Source organism: Dermochelys coriacea, chromosome 7, assembly GCF_009764565.3.
Source record: "Dermochelys coriacea isolate rDerCor1 chromosome 7, rDerCor1.pri.v4, whole genome shotgun sequence".
Lineage (NCBI taxonomy): Eukaryota > Metazoa > Chordata > Testudines > Dermochelyidae > Dermochelys > Dermochelys coriacea.
Genome location: NC_050074.1, coordinates 17,830,371 through 17,848,278, shown reverse-complemented (window position 1 = coordinate 17,848,278; position 17,908 = coordinate 17,830,371). Strand labels below are relative to the sequence as shown.

At 42.5% G+C, this 17,908-nt stretch overlaps 1 protein-coding gene across 4 annotated transcripts in view; it reads right to left on the bottom strand.

Moving 5' to 3' along the window:
- LMCD1 (LIM and cysteine rich domains 1) overlaps positions 1-17,908 on the bottom strand; it is a 65,476-nt gene that overhangs the window by 32,268 nt on the left and 15,300 nt on the right. For 3 of the 4 annotated variants that reach the window (XM_043518725.1, XM_038411233.2, XM_043518726.1), the window contains one exon: positions 838-926. In XM_043518725.1, coding sequence (XP_043374660.1) covers positions 838-926 — 89 coding nt within the window. Of the gene's footprint in view, positions 1-837; positions 927-14,817; positions 14,890-17,908 lie in introns of those variants that run through there. The other variant, XM_038411234.2, reaches the window with a different exon arrangement.

Sequence of the window (17,908 nt, the reverse complement as noted above, 5' to 3'; positions counted from 1 at the left end):
CCTGGTAGAGTGAACAAGACAATAATCTCCAAACATCATGATGAATCCACAACTTTGCTTGTTTCTTTAATTTCTGGATGGGGTTGTATAGGGAGGAGATTAGCTAAACTGATAGAGGGAGGAGGAGAACAGGTTAAGGTGGAGAGACTGAGGGTTATGTCTACACTGCGCAGGTAGCCTGGATGATTGGCACCCAGGTCTGAGCACTTGGGTTAGCCTAATCCAGTACAAGCATTAGTCAGAAAAAGCCCTATATGCATTATGTCCTCACCATTTCTGCACTTAATGTGTATCTGGGGGCATTTCCCATGGTTCTTTGTGCTCAGATACTCAATGGATTCTTCAATCAATTCTGTCAATTGTGGAAGAATATGCCTGTCTCAGGGAGAATTGTGGAGGACTATCAATATTCAAGTGACCTTTCCTGTGTCCTCACTGTAAAATGGGCAGGTTCCAGTCTGAGATAACAGCTTCAATCCAGACCCCCAGACAAGCAAGCAAACAGGTTCAAAGTGCAAAAAGAAGCACATGCTTGAGGGTTATGTGCGGCATAGAAAGTTTAGACAAAAAAAAAACAAACAAAAAAAACAAACCACACACCATGTAGGTGCATGAGCTAAGACTGCACTGTAGACATATCCTAAGGGCAGAACCTTCATGCTGGTTCTTGCCCTCTAGTGGCCTCCCCAGCACTGAGTTTGCACAAACTCTGCATTTCCCTTCCTCCAACACATTCATTTATCAGTTTGCATCTACATAGAGAATCAGTGAAGCCTGAATATAGACAAAGCCCCAAGAGAGATTTTTAAAGAGCCCATCTAGCAGTAGATAAATTACCTCCAAGAATGTGGCTCAAAGCCTGTACACATCCCTCTGCATCGCAGACAAGGCACCCCTCTTCCTGATTGCTGCTGGCTTACAGACATCTGGAAAAAGAGAAAAGTTTCAAGATTTTACTTATTTTATATATATATAATCTTGGCCTTGAGTTCTTCCATAGTGCATCGCTTCTCAAGCATGTTGACTCCTTTACAACTATGCCTTGTGGGGTTTGAGGTCTCCACATCAATAAATCATTGGGCAACTGAGTACTCATGGTTAAGCAAGACTGCTGAAAAAGTTCTGGTCTTGAATGTAGATGAAAAGGGATAGAGACCTCTTATTGACTATTTGGGTGCTAGCTTGTAGTACCTCCATCATACATTATAAACCATTGAGACAACATTGAAATAAAACTTCTGGCCAATAAGTTGGGCTCACCAATCAGTACAACTGAAAATTTCTTATCAAAGCAAAACTTCAGACCCCTTCCCTTCTAGGCCATTTGTTTAATGGACATGTGATTAAAATGCAGCACAATCTAAACAGATGTTTAGAGACTGTGGCTAAAGGAGCATGTTTTACATTTAGTTTTAGCACAGGATATTGAATTACCACTTACATCTGTGAATGTGAGAAGAACGGATCTCAGACTGAGTCTTGCTGAGAGGTTATCAATGAGTTAAGTTTCACCAAACTTATCACAAAACTTGTATACCATGTACAAATCAACTCAAGATTGTTGAGTGATAATGACTGAGCTCATTATCTTTTTACCTTAAAGATTAAGGGATAATTTGAAGTATCTAGGAGGGGAACACATGTAATAATGGGCTCTTCAATCTAGCAGAGAAAGATTGAATGTGATCTAATGGTGGAGTTGAGCTTGACAAATTCAGACTAGAAATAAAGCATAATTTTTTAAAAGACAGTAATTAACCATTGGAACAATTTACCAAGGGTTGTGGTGGATTCTCCATCACTGACCATTTTAAAATGGAGATTGGATGGTTTTTCTAAGATCACTTTTAGGAATAATTTGGGGGAAAAGTTCTATGGCCTGTGCTACTCAGTAGGTCAAACTACAGGATCATAGTGCTCCTGTCTGGCTTTTGAGTCTATTAATTTAAGTTTCATGGGATGCAAACAGCTGAATTAGATAATCTTTGGCCTTAACCATGAGAAATAAACTTCCAGGAAAAAATGTCTGGGTGAGAAGAATTTAGATATATGGACAATTCTTCAAATAGGTGGGAAATGTGAGGCCAGAGACACTACAGCAATATAAATATATATGAATTGTAATGATCACTGGTTGAAAACTAATGCCTCTTTTAACACAGACTGGATTTTAAGAAACATCCAACCCATCATTTGGGCCCTCTCCTTGCATTTGCTTCTCCCATGTTGAGAATTCACCATTCTAGTTGTTCAAAAGAAATTGCAAAAAAAGTAACCACACATTCTTCCCAGTGCTCCCTCTACAAATCTAAAGACACAGATCTTAAATTTATTCATGTTACCAAATGAAAGGCAAGTTTTTATATTTATTATACATTCATATTCAGACAGAGCACTTTCTCTTAAAGCAATAGAAATGAATGGGAGCTGAGGGTCATCAGCACCTTGCGGGACTATTCTTATTTCATGTAGTTCTAAGGGCTTGTCTCTGGGAAGCTATTCCTGATTATCTCTGTGTAGACACTCTTATTCTAGAATCAGAGTGCTTTATTCTGGATTAGTTTAATCCAAAAGTGGACAAAAATAGTTAATTCCAAATTAATTCAGAATGCAGCATTCTTATTCTGGAATAATGGAGTGTCCACACATGGAGATAATCAGAAATAGCTCCCCAGGGAGACAAGTCCTCAGCTTTCATTCACTTCTGTTGCTGAATAATAGAGAAAACACCATTAAGCAGTGAAAGATTGAGATACACGGTACTGCCTTACTACTAATGTTCATTTTATTGATATACAGTATACTTCTGTTTATCCAAAACCCTGTTATTCCAACCTCTGCATTATCCGAATCCCTTCTTCATCTCCCATGGGTATGTATACATTGCAATTAAAAACCTTCGGCTGGCCTGTGACAGATGACTGACTCGCAGGGCTTGGGCTAAGGGTTTGTTTAATTGCAGTGTAGATCATAGAATCATAGAATCATAGAATATCAGGGTTGGAAGGGATATTCTATGATTCTATGATTCTATGAGATATAAATTTGAGATAAATTTGAGATATGAGATAAAAATTCTATGATCTCAAATTTGCAGAGATATTGAGGCTCGGGCTGGATCCTGAACTCTAGGACCCTGTGAGATGAGAGGATCCCTGAATTTGGGCTGCAGCCTGAGCCTGAATATCTACCCTGCAATTAAACAGCCCAGCTGCCAGAGTCCAGCTGGCAAAGACTAGCCACAGGTGTCTAACTGCAGTGTAGACATACTTTACGTGTCTTGTGCTGGGGGGGGCCAGAAGAGATTTAGATGAGGATGTTTGGATAATAGACTAGGAATCCCCAGACACGGGGGTAACAGGGGAGGCTACCTTGCTGCCGACTGGCTCCTGCCCTCAATTAGCTGAACAAAATCCTTGACCCCCCCCCCCTCCCCATGCTATTCAGATAGTCCAGAGTATACTGTAGAGACTTCCTTGGTCCCTATTCAGAGACTCAAGTTTACATCTCATGTTTTGCTTTGCAGATGATTTCCATGGTGAAGGGGAAACATGGTGGGGAATAGATAAATGCCCAAGGGAGGAAAAGAAGAGGAAAAAAAAAAAAAGTGTGATCATGCTCCACTTTAGGCTGTTCATTCACGACAGTTGACAGACTAAGTTTATATAGGGGAGTCCATGGCTGTGCAGGGAAGGCAGTGACAAAAAATGTTAGTCTCAAAATGGGAAGAAGGGGGCAAATATGAGCTCATTTGTTGAGCAAAAGCAGCCAATAAGGTTTAAAAATACAACTTGTGTGTCTGTCTTTGCACTGCAGGATTTATCAAATATGACTTTATGAATTTAAAGAATGTGAAATGCACGACAGGAGCCAAGAATGAAGTAATTCTAAAGGAAAAATTATGGAGAAGTGATACTGTGGATTTCTGAATAGGGCTATAAACTTTCCCAGACTCCCATCTCCGATACACAGTTCGTCTGCACTAGCAACAAGTCTCTACAAAAAAATAAGATCAGTTTTGCCGACTGTTAATTTTTTTTAAAATCCTGTGAGTTGATTCCCTCCCCCCACGGGAATTATAATTAAGACTGATCCCAAAATTATGATTTAATCTTAGGCTTTTAGAACCCCTCTATCACCCATTCCCAGTGTGGGTGTGAAAATTAAGATGTTACTAACTCACAAAATTTATAGTGAGCAAAGCAATTTTGGTCCCGATACAGGATTTTTCACTGGAGGACACAATGAATATCAGGGACCTACTGCCACAGGCTCTGTACAAACATATAGTCAGACAGTGTCCCCATCCCAAAGAGCTTAATCTCACTACCATGCTTTGCATTAGAGTATGTGACATGGGAACGGTCTTAAACTAATCTCATACAGGGTCCAAACTTCCTTTAGATAGTAGCAGTATTTAAACCCTGCTGAGCTGGACAGGATAGTGACCTACAAGTGAAAACATTTATGCCTCATTAGCAATACCCCAATACATCCAGTCTCTTGTAAATGCTGGTGTTGCCTGGATTTCTGGAAAGAGATATACTAAATCAAGTTCTGACCTTTCTGGAGTTTACACAGACTGGGTCTTTCATCCTGTAGACACAAACAAAGCAGCTCACGCTGCTCTCAGTCTTAAATATGTCGTCTGTTCTTAAAGGGACAGATCCATTAGTAGCACAACATCCATATTCCCTTCTAAATAATCAATCATTCTAACTACTCCAGGATCCATTTTTATACAAACAAAAAATTAAAAGAACATTAAGGCTGCAAAAATAAGAGTATGCTGTCCCCCATACAGCCTCAGGGACATCACAGGTGAGACAGGCTCCCTGCTCTCAGTTCCATTGCCCAGACCAGAACTGCAGCCCAGAGCTGCAGTTGCAGGGGAAGTCCTGCTCAGCCCCAGGCTGGAGCATGCCCATTGTGCACAGCACCTTCCAGGAAGATTGTTAAAAGCTCTAGCTAGCAAGTCTCCTCTGAGCCATGTGCCCTTGCCAAGTGACTTAGCGTGTCAGTTTCCTCCTTTGTTCAATGAAGTCAGCATTTGTAGAGTGCTTGGAGAGCAAATGCAAGGAACTAAGGGTATGTCTACACTATGAACTTAGGTTGATCTTCTTAGGTAGAAGTTGGTTTTTAGAAATCTATTTTACACAGTTGACTGTGTATGTCCCCACTAAGCACATTAAGTCAGCGGAGTGCGTCCTCACTACCGTGGCTAGCATGGACTTACAGAGCGGTGCACTGTGGGTAGCTATCCCACAGTTCCCCACAGTCTCTGCTGCCCATTGGAATTCTGGATTAAGCTCCCAGTGCCTGATGGGGACAAAAACATTGTTGCGGGTGATTCTGGGTACGTCGTCAGTCGCCCCTCCCCTATGAAAGCAATGTCAAACAATAGTTTTGTGCCTTTTTTCCATGCACACGCCAAACCACAGTAAGCATGAAGCCCACTCAGCTCAGCGTCACTGCTGCTGTTGTGTCCTGGGTGCTGCTGTCAGCAGACAGTGCAGTTGGACTGCTAACTGTCATCATCCACAGCTTCCGCTGCAACTCTGCTCTCCTGCAGATGCCATACCACAGCAAGTATGGAGCCCACTCAGCTCACTGTCACTGTTGCTGTCAGCTTTGTAAACACCTCGTGCATTATCTATCGTTTTGAAACCATGCATTTTTTTTTTAAATAGAGAATGCGGACACACCGGGTGGGGTGCGGGAGGAGGGAAGGACAAGGCCACAGTTTGGATTGTTAGTAGGACTACAACAAACGGTTTGAATGACAGACTTCTGTTGCTTGGGCCATCCTCTGGAATGGAGTGGCTGGGTGCCCGGAGCCTCCCCCCACCCCGTGTTCTTGGGCATCTGGGCGAGGAGGCTATGGAACATGGGGAGGAGGGTAGGCGGTTATACAGTGGATGCAGCGGGTGGGAGGTGTGTCTGTGCTCTTGTTGGCTTTCCTGCAGCTCCAACAGTCACTTCATCATGTCCGTTTGCTCCCCCATTAGCCTCAGCATCGCATCCGGCCTCTGCTCTTCATGCTCACTTAAATTCTTTCCTGGCCTCTGCCACTGAATGCCTCCATGCATTAAGCTGTGCCCGATCATAAATAAATTTTACCTGACTTGCCCCTAAATATTAGTTTACTGTCTTGTTAATGTGCCTTCAGGATATGAACTAGACAAAAAACTGCATTGCTGAAATAGCTGGCAATGCAGTATAATTGCGCAAACTGGCTGCTGTGCTGCAAGCAAAGAACACAGCTGACATGAGACTGTAAATCTATCCATCATTACTCGTGATGCACCACAGCTAGAAAAAATTGCTACAAGTTCTTGAAGAGCTAGATCCCTCAGTCCTAAGGATTCACAAGATATGCCTTGAAATGGTCATTGGCCCCCGCTTCTTCACATTCTTCAAAAGTCACCACTGGCTATGCTGACCAGGTGCCTGGTATTTGACCAGAGCACCCGATCGAAAAGAGACCCTGGTGGCTCCGGTCAGCTGAGTGGGCCGGCCAATGGGAGCTGCAAGAGCAGTGCCTGGGGGTGAGACCAATATGAAGAGTTGCCTGCTGCTCCTCTGCCTAGGAGCTGGACCTGCTGTTGGCCACTTCTGGGATGCAATGCAGAGAGTCAAGACAGGCAGGAATCCTACCTTAGCCCCCACACTGTGCTGCTGACTGGGACCAGACCCCAATCCCCTGCCCCAGCCCTGAGCCCCCCCCTGCACCCATAACCCCTCGTCTCTAGCCCCACCCTAGAGACTGAACCCCCAGCCCAGTGCTTGTACCCATCCTGCTCCCCTGCCTCAACACACAGCCCCCTCCCACATTCTGAATCCCTTGGCCCCATCCCCTAGTTTGGAGTTCCCTTCTGCACCCCAAACCCCTCATCCCCAGCCCAGAGCCCACATCCCCAGCCACATCCCTCCCCCACCTCAACTCCCTACCCCAGCTCAGAGCCCCCCTCCCATACCTTGAACCCTTCTGGCCCCCCCTTCCCCAGCCTGGAGCCCCCTTCACCCCAAACTCCTTATCCCTAGCCCCATCCCAGAATCCACAATCCCAGCCAGACTCCTCACCCATTCCTGCTTCTCAACCCCCTGCCCCAGCCCAGTGAAAGTGAAGAATGGTGGGGGAGGGAGAGGGAGTGGCCTCAGGGAAGGGAGGGGGCTACGGTATTTGGTTGTGTGTGATTAGGAAGTTGGCAACCCTACCCCGGCCAATAATCTTTTTGGGACCCCAAATATTGTGGGTGAGGCAGGAAGCCAATGAGGACATCAGTTCTGGAACAGTGCATTAAATATAAAATAGGGATTAGGGAGTTTAACAGGGACATGTACAGTTTGCAACTAGAGAGAGATTCAGATGTCTGACAGAATTTGAGTCTATACGAAAGTCTATGCTTCTGTTTATTTAAAAGGTAAATAGGATTAAATAAAACCCATTTAGAAGAGAGTTATGATACACAGACCATAGGGGAAAAAAATAAAAATGTAGGAGAGCCACTGAAGCCATGAGTTTTTTGGGTTCAATGTCAGCCAGTTAAAGTAAATACTGGTCAAGACATTGAGAGTCAGGGACATCCAGCGACAGCTGAAGAGTTCTGAGATACATTTGATATTTCACTTAGCCTTGGTCTGTTTAAGAGTGTTTATATTTGGACAAGTCTACTCTCCCATAAACACTGTTTTATGGGCCTGATCCAAAGCTCACTTGAAGTCAGCCTCTGTTGACTTTAGTGGGATTTGGATCTGGTATCTACATGCTTTAAAAATCACTTTCTAAATCCACATTCCATAAAAAAGTGTGGACACAGCTATCACCAATCAGACAGTTGACTATTAACTCTGCCAGCCCCATGTTATCCCTTTGTTAAAAACTTCCTACAGTTCATGATCCTTTTTCTGATCCATTAATGCACTGGAACAGATTTGACTGACCAACTCATATGTAAAAGATGGACCCCCTTATACCTGCTCTAGACCCTTTTACTCTAGAAGGGCATAAAGGCTTAGGGGTGCATGCCAGGTTAGGGCCACCATGCTCTGGAGATTCCAGACAGTGCTGTGGCCCAAAGGGCAGCCAGTTAGCTGGAACACAGACAGCCCTGGAGGCCTACTTGTTACACCAGGGTTTGCACTCAAGGGTTAAATTAAATATTCAGCAGCACCTGTTAGTGTGCACTTTTCTGCTGCAACAGGTGAGGCTGCAGAGTGGACCCTACTATGTCAATCAATCCCTCATATACACAAGATAAATAAGCACTTTGAACTTTGCTTGTTTTTGTCAGCATATCGGAGATTAAATAGTTTCACCTTCTCACTTGCTTTCTAGGCAACATAGCCACTTTGCCAACACCAGCCTCATTTGAAGTGAAACCTTTTTGAACTCCCTTATTGTGCATCAGGGTTACACATCTGCTCAGCTCAAGCAAATTATATATTAGGTGATTCAATTAACTCTTATCTTGAGCTGTCAATATAAATGAGTGGTGTATGCAGTTCAGCATTTCCACATGAACATTTGCTTTGATTTAAGATGTAAAACAGATGGTCTATTTCCTTAAGGAAAACAATGTATTTATTCTTAGGCAAATGTAGACTCAGGTTATCAGTCAAACAGTAGAAGATACCTCCCATGGCTCCTCTCCCCCACTTGTTTAATTGCCATAGCTAATTGCTAATTCCATGCCTCAGAGATAAGAGCAACATATATCTAACTTTTCTAGGGTACTTTTGTTTCATAACTTTCAACAGTTTGATACTAGGCATGTGAACCAGCTCAAAGCCAGCCTTGTGTAAACCTAGGCCTAAAGCAGAAAGGGAACAAAAGAGAAAGTGTCAGGACAAAGTGCAGGGCTGGGCTTAACACTTACGAGGCTCTTCTAGCTAAGACAGGGGTCCTTAAAATACACTTTACAGTATCTTTGACAGTTTGTCTCTCCTCTGGTACCATGACCATAGGTGGAGATAGATCTCTGGGTCAACCCACAAGGTGCACTCTGCACTGCAAGGTCCCCAGAAGTACAGAGGCCTTAAGTAACTACTTATGTTTGGTTTCTGTGTTGCCTTCCAGGCACAATCCTGTGCAGTTGCACTATCCCCTTCAGAGTCTGAGGAGGCATCATACACTCCAAAGTTTCCAGAAACTTCAGGGTAGAGTGCATGCCTGATGCACTACTTCCGTGTTGTGCTGCATTTTCCTCTGCACAGCCAGTTATCTCTGCTGGCCAGTGGCTCCAGCTCCTCATCTTCTACCCACTTTGGATGGCTAGTGATGCAGTGGGCCTTCTGTATTCAGAAGATTGCATGTGTTGTCTTCTCTTCCATGAGAGTGAAGGGAGGTTTCGGTCACTCTTCATTTGCATCCCTGTGAAGGGGCTGGTCATAATAGGAGCCTTTGTCTGTATTAGAATTTGCATAGTCAGCAGTACTTCCTGCCCAGAAATGGAGCTTCTTAGTTTCCCCATTTTATGCATCTTTAAGGGCCTGGATTACAAAAACCTCCCCCCATAAACAAGACCTGGCAAAGAAAACAGCAAGATAAGGTAAAACAAATGCTCATGAACCTGGTCTCTGATTTTCTGACTAACTATGTACAAGCATGCTTACAAATAGCAGCAGTGAAAGATGAGGTACCATTTAACAGATCAGAAGTGAAGAGTTTAGCACACCAAGGAAGGAGACTGATCATGGGAAACACTGTTACCTAAACTTGGAACAAGCATACTTCTAGTAAGGGCAGGTGAATAAGACTGGATATGGCTCACTAGAACAGGCTGAACTCTGAGAGCTCCCAGTGCCAGACAGATGCACTGACGACAGCCAGCACAGAGCCCACAGAGAGCAATTCGTCCACCCTTACTGAGGTTAATGTCCAAGTAAACACCCAAGTACTTGCCAGTATTATACAGTTGGCTCCAGATGGATTCAAAGCCTGTGTTAGTAGTCATGATCTTGTGGTCTGAACAAATCCAATCTAAAGCTCCGGCGATAAAGGGCTTGAAGGTACTACCAGAAACAGCACTAGTTGTGTTGTCTGCGAAGATCTGCACGGCAAGTTTATCACGCAGACTGTGACTCTTCAGGTTGAGGTATTGCACAATAAGAAGGGCTTACCTTGATTTGTTGTGGCTGTAACAGGAGCTGTTGAACAAGAAATATTGGCATGGCCCTGGCACTCAAGTAGCCTAGTACACCACGTAGCCAACTACATAAACCAGTCTATTGCGTACATGTTGTAACCATTATTTTAAAACATTTAACGTTAAGGGCTAGACAGTGCATCAATGCACTACCTCTGAGCAACGGGGCATACCACAGTTCTACAGCATGAGAGGCATTGGGCCTCAGACATACCCCTTGGAGAATGGATTTCTTCAGTCTTCACTCTTGCATGGAGACCCTCCCCCTGCCCTTTGCATGCAGTCACCTCCACTGGCCAGCACAGAGCCATGGTTCCATATGGTTTATTTACTCTTACGGGCAAGGGGGTAGCCACTTTTTTCACCCTGCACCAGATCTGTGATCCAGTCAGGTGTGATGCTGCCTCACGAAGGGGGCGGGGCATTGCCTTGTTGGGAAAATAAGGTTATCATGGGCTTGGCCATAATAATCAAGTCATAAGCAGCACATTATTTAGGGGGCTTGGTCTTGTTCCTGTTGAAGTTACCACACAGACTCCCATTTACTTCACTGGGAGCTCCTGGTGAGGTACTGATCTGACTCCCAGTGAGGTACTGAGGTAAAGCATAATCTTGCAGGATGCTGGGTACCTGTGACTCCTATTGAGTTCAATGGGAGTTGAGGGCACGCTGCATTTCTCAGGACCATGCCCATGATCATCATTCTGATTCCTTTCGGCATGCCAGGCTGGTGTCCAACATTTGTTGTACAAAGACTATTAATACTGCTCAGACCTTTATCTGAAACTTTCCCACAAGGGAGAGACACATGCCAATAAGAGGTTTATGTTTCCCTACAGATGCCAATGACATATCCAGTAGTTGTTGAGCAAGGACAAAGTTTTCAAACTTTATGCCCAATTAGGCACCTAAATTCATATTCAGGCACCAAACAAAACAAACAAACCAACCAAGAGCTGATCACTCAACCTCCCACTGGAATCACCTTTTCAGCAATGGATTTAGTCCAGTGGCCTCTCTTGTCAGTAGCCTGATTTTTTTGAAGTGCCTTTGCTTGGTTTATCAATAGTGCCAAAAATAAGCCCCAACAGCTTATAACGAGATCAAGAATTCATTGCTTGTGTTAGGCAATGCCTGTATATTAGGTAAGGATTAATAAATGTATAGTATTGACATGGAAAACATGATTGACTGAAGTTACACTAAACAGTCCAGCACTAGACTAGACTAATAGTTCAACTGTCTAGACAGAATTGGAAAGGCAAACCTTATTCCTGGTCAGCTACCCTGATAAGTTAATAAAAACAAGGAAAACACTTGAGTTTATGTCTAAACAAGGTAAATAAGCAGGTCTGGAATATCTATATAAGCAAATATTCATAGAAATTATAAGTTTCATTTTACAACATCTCCTGTCACAGCTGGACAACATGAATTCAAGTGTTGACCGAACATTTGATTTGTAAGCAAGACAAGTTCATGTTCAGTCTAAAGTTTCTTTTCCAACATGTACTACAGTGTCCTAGTGGCACAAATACAATCTGTGGCAATTGTTTTAGACATGGAGTTCAAAGTATTTGCCTCTTGTAATAGACAGAAGTAGCATCAATAGGAGAGAGAGAAATACTACATTCTAAGTTGTGATCAACCTGTAAGTTGTGATCGTATGAGAAAGAAGGCCAAAGAGAAGGCCAATAAGTCAATAGGTTGTACTCCTGTGTGCTTTAGTGTATAATTAACACTAGCCCAGAGAGAATACAATATTACAGTTCATTCTTGAAGCCCATTATACTACTTTGGTATCTAATGTATCTGCCCATTGTAGTTGAAGCCAGAGTATAGCAATATTTTGCTTCCTTTAATCACCTTACAGAGCTTTACAAACATTAAGGGCCAAGCAGAGCAAGTTTTAGCATGGCCAATATTAGCTGGGACAGCTCTGTATTTCCCCAGTGGGAGGTCAGAAGTGTTATGCCTCAGGAAGTATAGAGTGGGACTGTGCAGACTGCATCAGAGTTTAGGATAAAGCAGACTATTCCCCTCTTTCTACGATCAGCCAGCTCCAAGGGTCCAGATCTACCTCCCTCCATCCCTGTTGGAGAATTTACAAACCAGACTACATGAAGATACAAGGGCAGAGCATAGGACTCTCCCAGTTACGTGTATCTCAATAGTGCTGAGTGGGCCCAATAAGAATTGGGGCCCCATTGTCCAACTCCCAGCACAACCTCCCTGACCCCATTTATGTTGGGGTGCATGGGGTGGGTGGCCGATAGCAGCAAGGAATAGAGGTTGCATGTATTTGTATTACTGTAGCACCTTGGAGCCCCACTCATGGGCCAGATGCCACTGTGGTAGGTACTGGCCAAGCATATAATTTGAAGTAATTAGGGACTCATTTGGTGCAGGTGGTGAGGAGAAGGAAGGGAAGGCTCCTTACACATCCCACACCTCTTCTTCCCTGCACAAGGGTCAATCTGGACTCAAGTTAGTTTTGACATCCTTTGGAGATATGGAAATATTTTCCTCAGGTAGGGGAATTGAGACATGGGGATTAAAGTTGTTTGGCCAAGGCGGTGGCAGAAGCAAGAAGCGAAGCCAGGTCTGACTACTAATAATTTTACTTCAGCAGTGAGCAGTACTGGAAGAGCTAAGGTAGTGCAGATCAGGACTGAGCTGCCTTGGCTAAGAGGAGTGGCAAAGCTTAAAACAGCACTTGCTTAGAGTATAGTTAGCTCTTTCTGGCCATTTCTCCCTCGTGTTCCTGGGTGCTAAATTGATCCACAGAATTATTAGAGGGGCAAGGATTAACCATTCCACTTTAGTGCCAAGCTATACAAATATCTTCAGAAACAGGTGGCATTCACATGACAGGAATTACAGCATCAGGCTCATTCTGAAATAAGGTATGGCAAGGTTTTTGCCTCAGGAGGTATGCTTTTGTGAAGGTAGTGGCCAAACATAGAGGCATATGTTAGTTGCATTTGTCTACCATAGATCAATTTAATTTGAATAATATGACATCACTTTTTAAAATGGTAAATACACCACATGCATGTAGACTTGCATTCCTTCCAAAAATCAGGGAGTCAGTTTGAAAGTGTCATAGAATCCATCAGATGTTTATATAAAAGGTCATTCACTCTGGATTCTATCAGTAACTTCAAAAAGGCAATTTCTCTTGGTAATAGGTACTACTTTTCTCCTTCCAAATAGCTTTCAATGGCTCCAATCATCTGGAAACTCATTTGTTCAAACACAACAGCTTGTGATCGAACACTCTCTCCCCCCTATTCAAGATTTTTTTTTCTTTTTTAAAAAAGAAGAGACACTTGGAATTATTGTTTTCAAGAGGCACAGAAGGCTGAAGGGAAAATGGGTAAAACATTCTCCCTCGAAAGAGAAACAGAAAGTAGACATTTACAGATTTAGTAATAAAAACCATAGCATTTACATTTAGGTATTGTTTGTGACTTCTGAAACAAAACCTGAAAGACAGCTTTGCTAGCCTTAGCCTTCCTCTCACACATGTACATGTTTTCTTATTTAAAGGAATGCCTGAAACTTTGATCACAGGCATATATCAAGTTATTATGACTTGCATCGAACTAGTGTAGCTAATGGGTATATTTTACCAGTAGTCCTTGCACTGTTTGCTGTTTTAACTGAAGAAACTGCAACTCTGGTATTTCATCCCAGACCTAGCCTTAGTCATATTAGAGCTATCTATGTGAGACACTAAACCTAGTTCTCTTGTCTTTTTTATTAATTAATAATAATTAATTATTAATTATTATTATTAAGAGTATAAGAAATACAGCTCAAACCTAGACTTGAGGCAGATTCTAGTGTTGGTGTAAGCAAGCATAACCGAATTGTACTTGGGCCTGCTTATAAGAGGGCTGAATTTGCCCCCAGGTTTCTGAAGAAAGATAATTTACAGCAGACCCACACTATAGAAAACAGAACTTGGAGACCTCCTTTAAAAGCAAACACCCTTATTTATGCCCTAGTCTTCCAAATGGTTATGGCACTTTCCACGGATAAAAACTAAGCACAAACCTTTATCTAAAAGTCTGTGCAGAAGGCTGTATTTGATTATTTGCATTACAGTAGTTGCGTAGAGACTTCAACCAAAATTAGGGCCAAGATTGCTAGGCTCCGTAAAGACAATTCCTATTCTGGAGATCTTAAATGCTAGACAAAGGGTGGGAGAGGGAAAGGCAGAGGTGAAGCTAAGAGATGCTCAAAAAGCCATATGTTGAGAGAGAAGGCTACACTGGTTTAAAAACAAAAACAAAAACAAAAAAGCCTGGCTTAGAAAGGAAGTCAAAATTTTACACACACACACACACACACACACACACACGGAAGTTGATAGCAATTAATGTAATTAAAAGCTAAGCATTACAGAAAGTTGATAAGTGAAGCAAGAGAACAAGGAGAAATGGTCCTTAATTCTGCTGGCCATAGACAAGGAGGAGCATTCTTTGAAGTATATCAAGAATAAAAGGACCCATAACCATAAGTACCTAAATGGGAAACAGGAGTTTTATGCTGGAGTACTTTCAGTCTAAAGAAGGTATAAGAAGTTGGAAGCTGACGCTAAACAAATTCAGACTAGACAAAGCACATATTTTTAACATAATTAGCCAATGGATCAACTTACCCAAGGTTGCAGGGGATTTTCCATAACTGGAAGTTTACAAATCAAGATTGGAGTTTAAAAAAATGCTCTAGTTCAAGCACAGCTATTCAACTTGAAGCAGGAATTATTTCAGGGAAATCCTGTGGCCTGTGTTATGCAGGAGGTCAGATGATCACAATGGTACCTCTGGCCTAAAAACCTACGACTTTGGGCAAGCTCACACAGCAGATCAGTGACAGTGCTGAAAATAGAAATCCGCTCTTCCTGGCTGCCCATCCTGTGTCTTATCTTCCAGGCCACACATATATAGCCCATTGAAAGTCAATACTAAAGTTATTTAGGCACTTTTGAAAATGCCATCTCGTATGTATAAAATGCACTATGCAGAATAATGCCACAAGAATCAATGGAATGTCTGCTCTTAAGTCACTAAGGTGCTTTTGAAAGGGTTACCTATATTTAGCCAAAATAATTAGCTCTGGAGATGCTTATCCTAACTGTTCATCCCCACTTACCTATATGAGGCTTCTGCATTCTCAAGGAGTGTATTGAATTTTTACTCCAAACAGAAATGTTATGCAAACACACCATGCACAAACAGTGAAGCACCCACATAACCACCTCAAGGTATTATTTTTTCAATACAGGCTTTAATTGGGAGAACAAAAACAAAAAAAAAGCCACCTCACACACCATGACAGACAGCCAGAGACCTGCATCAGTGAAGTCCACTTCAGAGAGTGGATTTGAATTCACTGAGTGTAAGTGAGGTTTGAGCCTATCCCTTTAGTACTAAAGTTTTCCAAAGTCAAATTCTAGCTTGCCTTATGGGAAGATTGTTTAGGAAGAGGAATATGTTCCAAAACAATGACCTAAAGATTGCTTAGTTCTAGTTCTTTGGTATAGTTTAAGTCATCCTGCACTCAAGAATGTTTTGGGAACTTACCAGCCCAACCAGAAAACTGGGGTTAAATGCCCTTAAGGCAGAGCATGAATGTTATGGGTGGGGCTCCTCCAGCCTGCATAGAATTTCAGACATTAACAATTCCAGCTTTGAAAGGACTCCCACGGGCAAGAAAACACTAAGAATTCATGCATATAATGTTTAGATGGTTTGGGACGTTCAATGCAGCACGTTTATGAGTTTAATTACTTATTGCAATTGCTTAACTGAGTTGTGTTCTTTAGATGAAGGTTTATTTGCATGCATTAGAGAACTAGGATTGGTAGGAAAAGGATGCCCAACTCAGCAAGTCTCCTTAAGAGGTTTCATATCTTGGCAGGGTGGGAAGTGTTTTAAGTGAGAGAGTGCACAGGTATCTGCAGTATAATATGGGTAATGTTGCTGCATGGTCTGAACAAGGATGCTAACATAAGCTCCAGGAAAGAAATCACAGGGACTAAGGGAGAGAAACAAAGCCAAGACAAGCCGAACAGTGGGAAATATATATATTATACACCCCCCCGCCCCCCAGATGCACTATGTTGGAGGGTAGGAGAATTAAATACTCCATATATGGACAAAGGCTTTCTTCACTGCATTCAGCAGGCCCAGCAGTATGAATTTTCTGTGTTTCCTTTGGTTTGTTATATTTATTCTGTATTGACCTTTGTGATCCATCTAGATTTGGAAACAACTGTACACTGCACCCACATCTCCAGGGAAGCTTAAAAAGTGAACAACATCCCTCTTATTTTATTTGAGGCGGTTGTAAACAGTAGCTCACTCTCTAGAGTTTGACTTTCGCTGAGTCCTTTGACCAAGGCCAGAGACTGCAGCACTCTTCTCTGCCAAGGTCTCTGTATGTAGCATCAGCTATTAGAGAGGTTTCCAGGAAGAGGAGGGGGGGGGGAAAAAGGGATGGGGGGTGGTGATTATTGGCATGGAACTCATGCCACATCTTTGGGATTCTTCTAGTTCCTCTCCTGTGTTTCATATCCAGTTTTGGAGAAGCGATCAATGTTTCTGGAATTCCCACAGGGGTCATCATGCCCACTCATCTTCTGATCTCAAAATCTTTGAGACATTCTAGGACAAAGCTCATAAATGCGTTCATGCTTGTTTATAGTTCAGCTGGCACAGTGATGATTATGACTGTAGAGAAAAGGAAACACGTCTGCCTTTCTGCTGATAGTGTTTACATACAGCTGAATCAAAAGCAGCTGCAGAAGCCCTGTGTATACAAGCCGCACTAGACTGAAAGTGACTGGACTTTACAATTGTGTAAAATGTCATCCTTTGAAACTGGTTCACTTTTGAACAAAGCAAAGTACATCACATTCATTCAGTTCTATTCACAAATGCATGAGGAACTGGCAGAATTCATTGAGAAAGATGTAATGTATACATTACAAGACCTGACCTAAATTCAATGAAAGTCAGGACATTGCTCCTACTAAGGCAGATCCAGTTGGTACAGCAACAGAGAAATTGTGTTTCAGTTAGAAGTTCTTACTCCAATTCTTACTCCTACTCCAATTAGGACTTTTGAGAGCAGCTGGATCCTCAGAATATATTATATGCCTTCTCTTGGGTTTAAAGAAAAAGATAATAGATATATCCTTGGTGTTTCAGATGGGAATGGGTGATCCACTGTGGATAAGAATGGGCTCAAAAATCTCACCCCAAAACTAGAAACAAACCTAACCCAAATATATTTGAGGTTCAGTATGTTCTTTTCACTTCATTTCCCCATTCTGGGCAGAAATTCTGATATACTATCAGAAAAGTCAATCTCATTTTGTCAAAAAATATGGAGACTAAGTACCAGAACTCAGACTCTCCCTGCCCCCCCATGGAGACTTCCAAGCAATTCTACTGGTAAGCATCAAAATTTGTGGGTGCATGTCGAAAGGTGATCTTTTGTAGTTTCTATGTATTGTTTGGCTTTTCTGTGCCTCTCATTTATTTTATCCTCAAAATCATTTTGAGGAAGAGAAGTATCATGAACCACACCTTAGAGATGTGGAATTCAGTCAGCACCCATAGTTGAGGCCAGATTTTTTGAAAATCTGGTCTCCTAGTTAGGTACCTAACTAAGTGGCCAGAATTTCAGAAGTATGGAAAAAATATGGGCAACAGTCACAATGGAAGATGCTGGGTGTGGAGCAT